Here is an 11,123-nt window from a genome sequence, read left to right as displayed (position 1 = left end):
AAACAAACAAATACCATATTTTCCGGACTATAAGGCGCACTTAAAATCCTTTTTATTCCTCAAAACTGGACAGTGCGCCTTGTAACCCCGGTGCGCCTAATGTAAGGAATAATTCTGGTTTTGCTTACAGACCTCGAAGCAATTTTATTTGGTACATGGTGTAATGATAAGTGTGACCAGTAGATGACAGTCACACACAAGAGACAGGTGTAGACTGCCATATGACTCAAGTAAACAACACCAACATTTTATATGTTCCATTGAAAATATAGAACATTACACACTGCACTCAAAAATCTATCAAAATGTTTTAGTACGAATTTGGTAAGCTATGAAGCCGCACCACTTGAAGGATTGTCGGCGCATTAAACATACGAGTATTATTATGGTGTGTGTATAAGGTAAGACATATTACCTGGCGTTTTGTTTCGCAATGTTATGCAAAAGCAACTTAGCTTACCTTCTGGTACCTGCTGATCTGTATTTGGGATCTGCATAAATCCTGAAAATGTGCACGTGTCCGCCTTTGTAGGGTGTGCCGACGCCGTAGTCGATAAGCTTCTTCTTTTTCTCTATCTTCTTGTTATGTGACATTCATCCTCCGCTGTTGCCATTTCTAGTATAAAGTAGTGTAAAGTTCTTACTTATATCTGTCAGTAAACTCACCATGAAAGCGCTAAAACATACCGGTGTAGTGAGTTTACATAATTCACCCAAGGAACTTTAGTTATTAGAGAGTATTTCACGAGACACATTTCACGTTGTTGTTGTTTCCGGATGAGGAGATGCTGCTCCGTTATTGATTGAAGTAAAGTGTGAATGTCATTAAAACAGTTAGCTCCATCTTTTGACACTTCTTCCACACCCGTCCTTGCACGCTACACCGCAACAACAAAGATGACGGGGAGAAGACGCTGTCGAAGGTGAGCCACGTAAATAAGACCGCCCACAAAACGGCGCATCCTGAAAAGACTGTCAGAAAGCGGCTTGAAGATGATCTGTAAAAGATAATATATGCAACATTTTCAATCAATGCAATCAATCAATCAATCAATCAATCAATGTTTATTTATATAGCCCTGAATCACAAGTGTCTCAAAGGGCTGCACAAGCCACAACGACATCCTCGGTACAGAGCCCACATAAGGGCAAGGAAAAACTCACCCCAGTGGGACGTCGATGTGAATGACTATGAGAAACCTTGGAGAGGACCGCATATGTGGGTAACCCCCCCCTCTAGGGGAGACCGAATGCAATGGATGTCGAGTGGGTCTGACATAATATTGTGAGAGTCCAGTCCATAGTGGATCCAACATAATAGTAAGAGTCCAGTCCATAGTGGGGCCAGCAGGACACCATCCCGAGTGGAGACGAGTCAGCAGCGCAGAGATGTTCCCAACCGATGCACAGGCGAGCGGTCCACCCCGGATCCCGACTCTTTGACCATGTTATGTAGACCACAAGGAAGTCTTTTACATTTAGAAAAAAAAAAAAAGATAATAATATGACCGCTTTAATGCGCCCTATAATCCGGTGCGCCTTTTGTATGAAAATAGACCTGACTAGACCCGCTCATAGGCAGTGCGCCTTATAATACGGTACATTAAAACCAACTAATTGTCCAGTCATGCTAATAAAAACTTGAAAATTATCTTATTAATGATGAAAAATTATATCTATCTGCGATTAATAATGATTAATTTTGACCTAACTATGAACAAACTGCGATTAATCACCATTAAATATTTTATCCTTTGACAGCCCTAAAAAAATATATATATATATATATATATATATATATATATATATATATATATATATATATATATATATATATATATATATATATATATATATATATATATATATATATATATATATATATATATATAACACTTACTCTTAAGACTTTTTTGGCTGAAACCCTTTTGGATCCCCAGGACCTTTAATACTCACCACATTTGAGGGTCCCCAAGGGTACTGAAGTCATAACATTTTCCACCACGTTGGGTTTATTTGTGTTTTCTGAAGACCTCCATGTCACGTGTTATGTCGTATTGGACTAATGTCCCTCTCTACACTGGCAGGATATCGCAGGAGACCTGAGGTCCAAAAGGTCCGTGATCAATGAGACGGAGCAGAACCTACGCTTGGCCAAAACCAGCTGTGACCAAATGGCCATCAAGTTCCAAGAGCACTGCCCAGACATTGAGAGGCAGGAAGCTGATGTCCAGAAGCTCAACAAGCGTTTCAACATCCTCAACAGTCAGATCGACACCAGGTTAGATGGCCGTGAGCAGAACAGGAAATACCACATCTAGAAAAAAAAAACAGCAATTCTCTTTTTCACACTCGTCTGATCGCAGGTCCCAAAGTTTGCAGAGGGCCAAGATGTCGTACGGTAATTATCGCAACGACTACAACAACTTGAACAACTGGCTCTCTCGCATCCCAAACTACGAGCCGTCTGAAACCGACGACGTAAGACAGCTGGAGACCAAACTGAAGAACCAGAGGGTGAGCGTGGTTAGCAACAGGATCACAGCTGTCCCTTCTTTATTGCGGCTAATTGGTTCCAGGCCTGACCACAAAGTAGGATTAATAAATGTACAATAGAAGAATAGAACAGAATAGCTCTATCAAAAATAGTCCATAGGTGCGTGCATTGTCTATAAGCCTGGAGGTCGCTCCGCTCAGCATTTTTTGGAACAGAGTCAACATCCGAGGTAACTTTGAAGAAGTGGCAAGGGGTTTTTCAGGGCGTCTTTTGCTGCACTGGTCTTGCTGGGTTGTTTACAGCAGGGCTTTGCCAAGGCTGTTGTAGAGGGAGTCCAATTGTAGATAAAAATTGTTTTTGGTTCGGCGAGCAAACACAATCCAATGGTTTGTCAGATCCAATTCCGGCTCTTAAATTTTGAATATAATTTTGCGTTTTTATTGCTACGGTCGTCACCCGGCCACTACAACGCGACCACTGCGTGGAAATATTTAATCACATCGTGTTCCTCTAAGTTAGAACTAGGCTTACATGTGCTGAAACCATGGGCGTTCGTTTTTTTTCTCCAGAACTTGGTCAACTTGACAGGCACAGCTACAACCTATAGTGTGTTGTTAGCATTCCGTGCTGCGTGTCCCGAGTTGTCATTCCACATAGCTCACGGCCAAAGGCTCACCAATGTCATGTGGGGCGTTTGATGTAGCTGATAGCAGTCTTGTTAGCATTAAGTGGCGTGCTAGCACTGGGACGTCTTGCGTTTCGCATTATTGATGAGGCAGGAGTTGAAGGTGATTGTCACGGTGAAGAAAGTACCAACATTAGCCGCCGGGTTGTTAGCATTGTTCTGCCTTAACCATAAAACAGAGGTTCCGCTTGGTGAGTATTTTTACCACCACAACATAATAATAGAAAATAAGACAAATACTGTACTGTGATATAACTTAATTTAATGTAGCACTTAATTCAGGCCCAAATATGTAGAACATGATTTTAAAATATACGATGTGGTGAAGCCGCAACAATCGAAGGGACGACTGTACCACTAAATGTTTTATAGGATTGGATTGACTGCATCATCTACCTTGTTTGCAGAACTTGCTGTCTGATATTGCAAGGAAGGAATCCGACATGAACAACGTCTCCAAAAATGGCCGACTTTACCAACAGGCTATAAAGGTAAGAAGGTTCTTTCCCACACTGTCATCGCTACAAATCTTTGTGATAATTCTTTACTGATCGATATTTGAAGGACTATGAGACCGAAACGGAGAAATTCCGATCCATACTGGACCTTGACGATGGACTCGTACCTCAGACGTACAAGAGAAGCAGACTGGAATCACCAGCAATGGTAGTCAAAGCAGAGGTGAGGAAACAGTTTTTACGTGCAACTAACCAGTAGACATCAGAATCAGAATCACAAATACTTTATTAATCCCCGAGGGGAAATTCAGATTTTCAGCACAACCCCATTCAGGGAGACAGAACAGGAACGCTGACGGGTCTGCCAATTTCCCGCGTCCCTTCGAAAGGTGGAAAATAGGTCAGCGCTGGGGGGGAGATGAGTAAAATTAGGTTCGGTCTCAGACTGGGCTCTTAGGGAGAGGTCCAGACTGAGGCCAAGAAAAAATAACTTGATACCCATAAGCACACATAAACATGTTAAAAAGAATCCACAAAACTTGCAACAGAGGGGATAGTGGGGAGGGCTGCTGCTATCTAAAGCGCTGCTCAGCTGTCCATCGCCCCTAAGGAATTCAAGCGGTGGTAAAGGCGTGGGGTGGGGGTGGGGGTGTGTATGCATATGCTCATTGTCCAGGGTGTAGATGTTGTGTCTATAGGCCCGGAGTCGCGATGCAGGCGTTACGTGCAAAGTTCAACTCCCAGGTGTTGTTGAAGGAGGGAGAGGGGTCAGAGCGGCTATTACGGAGGTGTCCTCGGGAGATGTTTTCAGAACAGCCTCCTTCTGTTGTGAGAAGCGTCAAGGCCATTTGAGGGAGTTGAATCGTAGATAAGGATTGTTTTTTTCCAAGCGAGCAGACATTTAAATGGTAAATGGTAAATGGGTCGTACTTGTATAGCGCTTTTCTACCTTTTTAAGGAACTCAGAGCGCTTTGACACTATTTTCCACATTCACCCATTCGCGCACACACATTCACACATTCACACACTGATGGCTAAATGGCTTGTCTAATCTAATCATCCATGCTCGCTCTCAAGTTGATCCATTTTCACATTTCAGTGAGCCTCTCAGTGACGTGATACAACTTAGGATTCAGTTCAGAAATTGCCACAGTCTGTGTTACCACAGTTCGACCCATGCCTTCCATTGTGACGGGCAGGCTTTGGGCTCCTTGAACAGCTGGTACTGGAGAGGAGGGTCCGCCAGACAGTCCAACATTGAATTCAGGAGGACTTTTGTGGTTTCTGGTAGTTGAACTGTGGACCAGATCTATACTCTTGGCAGGGTTGTTGAGGGTTCATGGGAGTTCACCAACCAGTCTATATGTGTTTTGTGGACTTGGAGAAGGCATTAGACCCTGATTTTGGTGACCTGCTCCCTATATGACGTCAGAGCTCGGTCCTCGTTGTAGGCAATAAGTTGGACTTGTTTCCAGCGAGGGTTGTCTTAGCCAGGGCTGCCCTTTGTCACCGATTCTGTTCATAACTTTTCTGGAAATAATTTCTAAGATCAATCAGTGGTTGCAGGATTAGGTCTCTGCTTTTTACAGATGATGCAGTCCTGCTGGCTTCATCTTGAGCCGTAATCTGCTGTTCTCACTAGATTGGTTTGTGAAGTGATTGGAATGAAAATCAAAACCTCCAAGTCCCGGTTTACGGTTCTCGCCTGGAAAAGGGTAGAGTGCCATCTATCTTCGGGTAGGGGATGAGATCCTGCCCCTGTTGGAGGAGTTCAAGTACCTCAGAGTCTTGTTCACAAGTGAGGGAAGAACAAATTGTGAGGGCAACAGGCGGATCAGTGCAGGCTCTGCGGTGATGCAGACTTATCATCAGTAACAGAGGGAGCTTTAAATTTTCCGGTCGATTTACGTTCCTATCCTCATCTAAGGCCATGAGCGTTGGGTCGTGACGGAAAGGACAAGATCCCAGATACTAGCGGCCGACATTAATTTTTCCCATTGGGTGATAGGGTTCTCCCTGAGAGATAAGATGAGAAGTTCTGTCATTCGGGAGGAACTAAATCTGCTGCTCCTCCACAACGAGAGAAGCCAGATGTGGTGGGTCGGGCATCTGGTCAGTAGACCTTCCGGGCGTCTCCCTAGGGAGGTGTTTAGGGCATGTCAGACCGGTAGGAGGCCTCGGGATAGACCACGGATGCGGTGGAGAGACAATGTCTCCCACCAGCTGGCCTGGGAACGCCTCGGGATTCTCCAGGAGGAGCTGGGCGAAGTGGCTAAGGACCTCGGATAAACGGAAAAAGATAAACAGATGGATGTTAACATCTAAGTATACTGTATTTATTAGCATTAATATTATATTAGAATATTGTTCTTCCTTAACTATGAAAGCATTTGCACACCACTATATCCAGGAACACGTTGCAATCATGGTCCAGAGATGTCCAGTAAGTAGACAGGGATTTATTCTTCTAATTTTCTAATTATTTTCTTCTGTTGTGTAATGTGTAAGAACATAAGTCTGCAAACAAACACAGCACTGGATTGACTTCCTTTGCTTTTGCTGACCATGTTAGTGGAACAAATCAAATCATCGGGTAGTTCAACAATTTAAAGTATGCACAAAACCACTACAATTTGAACAAAAATTACGTTTGTTTGTTTACTCACATCTACACATAGTTGAAATAAACCTCTCAGCTGGGTACTGCCGTGACTGAAGTTAACATTTTATTCTCCCGCTGCAGGAAGCTGCCATTGAGGCCAAGTTCACTGAGGTAAATGCTGTCAACAAGCAAAGGCTGCAAAACCTTGAGTTCACACACAGCCTTCTCAAACAGGTGAGCTTCTTTTTGCAAATTTCATATGTTATACTTGACCCTAATACTGGCTAAACGTGATCATATTTACTGTATGTTTACCATGCGGAAAATAAGTAGTTGATCCCCTGCTGATTTGGCTCATTTACCCAAACATATGAAGAGTCAGAATGATTACATTAGGTTTAATATAACTGTGAAAGACAGAACGTAAAATTAAATAAAGGTTATAAAATAATTTGTGTTTGATGGAAGTAAGTATTATAAATCAAATACAAATAAATGTACAAACTTTTGGGTTTTTTTTTCTTAATTTTTACTATATCTTCTGTCTCTCTTGGTTAGTATAAACCGAAAAATAAATATGAGGTCTTGGAATCTCAGGGTACCTTCTGATACGAGAGGCGATAGGTGGCTCACATTAACGCTTGATGCAAGACGCTTGATGTTTATCTTTAATAGGTACACTTTAAACAGGTCATTTTAAAGTTTTTAACAAATGTTTGTTTATTAAACAGTATGCTATTTTAAACAGCTTAACACAGAATGGACACAAACACACTTTTTACAGACACACACACAAACACACACCATCTCTCACACAAATAAGATACGCTCTCGCTCACCTGCTTGCCCCTTCTGACACGGGCTGAGTCTAAAAAAATAAATATAGATGAAAATTTGAAATATTGCCTGAGAGCGCATCTATGGAAAATGCAACATATGGTAAAGTTTGCCATATCGATATTTTGTAAAAAAAATTTGGACTGTTCACCTGTTTACAAACCGACAAAATCAGCATGAGGTCAAATACTCATATTCCCCACTCTATACATTGTGTATACGGTACATATTTTGTAACATTAACAAATGTAAATTATTTTTCAGCAACCAGATATCCCATTGATCCAGTCAAAAAATGTCCAGTCCGTTAATACAGCTGCCCCAGGTGGAGAGCTTTGGAGGATCAGGAAGCAGTTGCAAGATGAAATTCAGAGGAGAGAGCAGTTAGACAAAGAAATTGAGACCATCCAGACTGAAATATATGTCCTTGAAGGACAGAGGCCTCATGATACTGTGGTCAAGAAGGAGCTCATCAAAAAGGTTCCTGACCCTCAGCTAGATGAGGACATCTACAAGATTCAACAGAAGCTTTCGGAGGAACGTCGCACTACCCATGTCCTGGATAATGAGCTTGAGGTACTCAAATTGAAGCTGCGTGGTCTTGATACAGAGGTAAAAGAAGGGGCACAGCAGTACATGGTCAAGGAGGTTCTCCGAATTGAAAGAGACCGTGGTCAGGAAGAAGAGGTGCGCCAGCTCAGGGAAGAGTTAGACGAGCTAAGAAGGCAAAAGTTGCTGAAAGATAACGAGATTATTCAGATAAATAAGCAGCTGACAATTCTGGTCGAAGAGAAGAGTAAAGAGCAAGAAGTTATAACCGAAGAAGAGGTCATCAAAGTTCAAAATGATCCCCAACTTGAAACAGAGTACCGACTACTCTTAGACAGGAAGCAGAAAGAAACCGAAGGCAGAAAACAGCTGGAGGACGAATTGAAATTCCTCCAGGAGAAACTGCGCAGGCTGGAAAAGGAGAAATTAATGGCTGAGGAGAAGATTTCCATCAAGGAGGTGCTCAAAGTCGAAAAAGATGTGGTTTTAGAAAGAGAGGTAGAAAACCTTCGGAGGCAATATGAAGATGAAAAATCCAAACGAAGATCATCACAGCGAGAAAAAGCTGATCTCCAAAGGAAGATTACTAGTCTCGAGGAGGAGAAGTCCAAGGTTATCATTCAAGAGAAGATGCGAGAAATCGTCCGCCCGGACCCCAAAGCCGAAAATGAGGTGGCCAACCTGCGTCTTGAACATGTTGAGCAGCAGAGGCGCTATAAAGACGCAGAGCTGCAGCTTAGGACTCTGCAAGATGAGCTGACCATGCTGAAAAACAGAGGTCCTCAAATAGAGATCAAGGAGATCATTAAAGAGGTGATCAAATACAAGACAGATCCACAGACAGAAAGGGAACTTGAAAGGCTTCGTAATGAAATTGTTGACAAGACCCACCAGACCGAGAAATCTGAGATGGAGATCCGCCAGCTTAATGACGAAATTCAAAGATGGAGAAACATGAAGCCTCAAGTGCAGACTAAAGAGGTTGTCAACGAAGTTCTGCAGTACAGAGAGGATCCGAAAACAAAGGAGGAGATTGAGGTCCTTAAAAGAAAACTGGCCGATGAACAGTCGAAACGTCTCGAACTTGAGGGAGAGAAGTCGTCCCAAGAGGAAAGGATCAGACTGAGGAAGATAGATCTGTCTCAAGTCCGTGAGAAGGTTGTTCAGCAGGAAGTGGTCAAAATGGAAGAGGATGTCATGCTCAGATCAGAATGTGACACGTTCGTAAACAACATCAACAACGAGCAGAGACAGAAGGAGGCTTTGAAAGCAGAACTGTATCAGCTGCAGAGAATGAAGGCTGACTTGGACCAGCAGCTGGAGGATCTTGAGCGGGAACGCAGAGCGAGGCGTGAGGCTGAATTGGAGATCCAGAGACTTCGGATCATACTTACTGAACTGGAGATGCGGGACAAAGAGAACCGTGAGAAGGTGACTGTCAAACAAAAGGTGGTCCTGCAGCAGGATCCCCAACAGGAGAAGGAACACTCTATCCTTCGACTGCAGCTGGATGAAGAGAGACATAAGCGCGTCCTGCTGGAGAAAGAACTGAATGCTCTGATTCAGCAGCATATCACCCTCGAGAAGATGGATGTGAAGGAAAGAATTGTTCGCACCGAGAAGGTCCAAGTTGAGAAGGATCCAGAGGCTGAGCATGAGATTGAAAACCTGAAGAGAACTCTGGAAGAGGAGAAACGGAGAAAGAGAGAACTGGACCAAGAATTGATAACCATCACTTCCAGGCTGTCTGAGATGGAGTTTTCCAACACCAAGTTCACTAAGGAACTGGTCTACGTCCGAGATGAAAGTAGCCGCTTACAGCAGGAAAATCAAAGGCTGCAGAATGATATTCGCAGGCTTCGTTCTGAGATTGAGATCACCAGCAAGGAGACTCGGCTGATCACTGATTCCGCACCAAGAGAGGATGGCAAGAACCTAGAGTTGAGGCTTGAATCACTACAGAGAGAACTTGCAGAGCTCAGAGGCGTAACGACCAAAAAGGATGACGAGATAGAAAGGCTACAAAAGAATCTGGCAGCTGTGCGAATGAAGAGGGAGCAGAGAGAAAGTCATTTGCGTCGGTCCATCGTCGTTATTGACCCAGATACCGGCAAAGAGATGCGACCGGAAGAGGCTTACAAACTGGGACTGATCGACTGGAAGATGTTCGTCAACCTGCAGAGCCAAGAGTGCGACTGGGAGGAAATCACAGTCAAGGGCCCGAAGGGAGAATCATCTGTTCTTCATGACAGGAAATCAGGGAAAAAGTTCTCCATCGATGATGCTTTGAGTTTTGGCCATATCACAAATCATCAACTTCAGCAGTATATGAACAAACAACTGACCATCCAGGAGTTTGGTGCTTTGGTGTCGGGCAAGAACAAGTAAATACAAAACATCCATCCATCCATCCATTTTCTACCGCTTATTCCCTTTGGGGTCGCGGGGGGCGCTGGAGCCTATCTCAGCTGAGGTGGCGACTTGTCCAGGGTGTACCCCGCCTTCCGCCCGATTGTAGCTGAGAATACAAAACATGTTGGGCTTTATTCTACACACTAGCTTTTTACTATCTGATGGCTTTGTTTTGTGGTGAACGGGCATTATTGTACTTCCTTGATTCTAAATGCACAACGTATTTATTTGCTTACTAATGGTCCAATCTACGAAACTGAAAAAAATATGCAATGATGAATTACTTTCATTTGCTACATTGGGTACAAGGGTGTCAAAAATAAAGGTGCTTTTCTTGATTTTGCCAATGAAGTGCATTAAAACACCAGAATGTTTCCAATATTTGTGGGATTTTGAGGTTACAACTATATGCTCTCAATAAAAGACACATTTAACTGAGTTGAGTGTTTTGTTTTGTTTTTATTTAAAGCATGTTTTGATCACTGAATTATTTTACACCATACTAGAGGTAGAGGTAGGTAGAGTAGCCAAGAATTGTAATAGTGTCGCGGTCACTGGTTTAAGGTCAGTCCACCTGTACCGGTGGTCCAAGAAGATGCAGGCGTGGATTGTTTCCCTGACTTCGAGACTCTCCCAAAGGACAATGCGGCGAAGACACATCAAACTCCCTTCTTGTCTCTCATGGACACACACCTGTTGTTGTTGACGTTGGACTGACTGGCGGCTGTAAGAACACTAAGGCCATGGAACAGAGAGAAGCTGCAGGCTAACACACACACATGCATCCACAAAATATACACCACACACACACATACCCCATCCTCCATCCCATGCCCTTGATGCTTGAATCCCTTAGGAGTGATGGACGGCTGTGCAGCGCTTGAACAACTGCAGCCAGCCTCCGTAGCCCCCACTCCGTCCCCTCTGTTGCAAGTCTCCAGTTGTATGTTGTAATATGTATATGTGCTTTGCTATGGAGTTTTCCCCCCACTCCAGACTGGGCCCCCTTAGGAGCCCAGTCTAGATTGTATTTTTTTTACTCATCCTCCCCCAGCCTCTAATTTTTCCCCATCTTTTACGGG

General features: G+C 43.5%; 1 protein-coding gene across 1 annotated transcript in view; it reads left to right on the top strand.

Moving 5' to 3' along the window:
- ppl (periplakin) overlaps nucleotides 1-10,479 on the top strand; it is a 43,199-nt gene extending 32,720 nt beyond the window's left edge. Inside the window, exons 17-22 of the mRNA XM_061981637.1 lie at nucleotides 2,088-2,281; nucleotides 2,367-2,517; nucleotides 3,590-3,673; nucleotides 3,747-3,863; nucleotides 6,385-6,477; nucleotides 7,345-10,479. Coding sequence (XP_061837621.1) covers nucleotides 2,088-2,281; nucleotides 2,367-2,517; nucleotides 3,590-3,673; nucleotides 3,747-3,863; nucleotides 6,385-6,477; nucleotides 7,345-10,017 — 3,312 coding nt within the window. The 3' untranslated portion in view covers nucleotides 10,018-10,479. The remainder of the gene's footprint in view (nucleotides 1-2,087; nucleotides 2,282-2,366; nucleotides 2,518-3,589; nucleotides 3,674-3,746; nucleotides 3,864-6,384; nucleotides 6,478-7,344) is intronic.
- The last annotated feature ends 644 nt before the right edge of the window (nucleotides 10,480-11,123 follow it).

Source organism: Nerophis lumbriciformis, linkage group LG24 (assembly GCF_033978685.3).
Source record: "Nerophis lumbriciformis linkage group LG24, RoL_Nlum_v2.1, whole genome shotgun sequence".
Taxonomy (NCBI): Eukaryota; Metazoa; Chordata; class Actinopteri; order Syngnathiformes; family Syngnathidae; genus Nerophis; species Nerophis lumbriciformis.
This window is presented reverse-complemented; position numbering and strand designations above follow the sequence as displayed.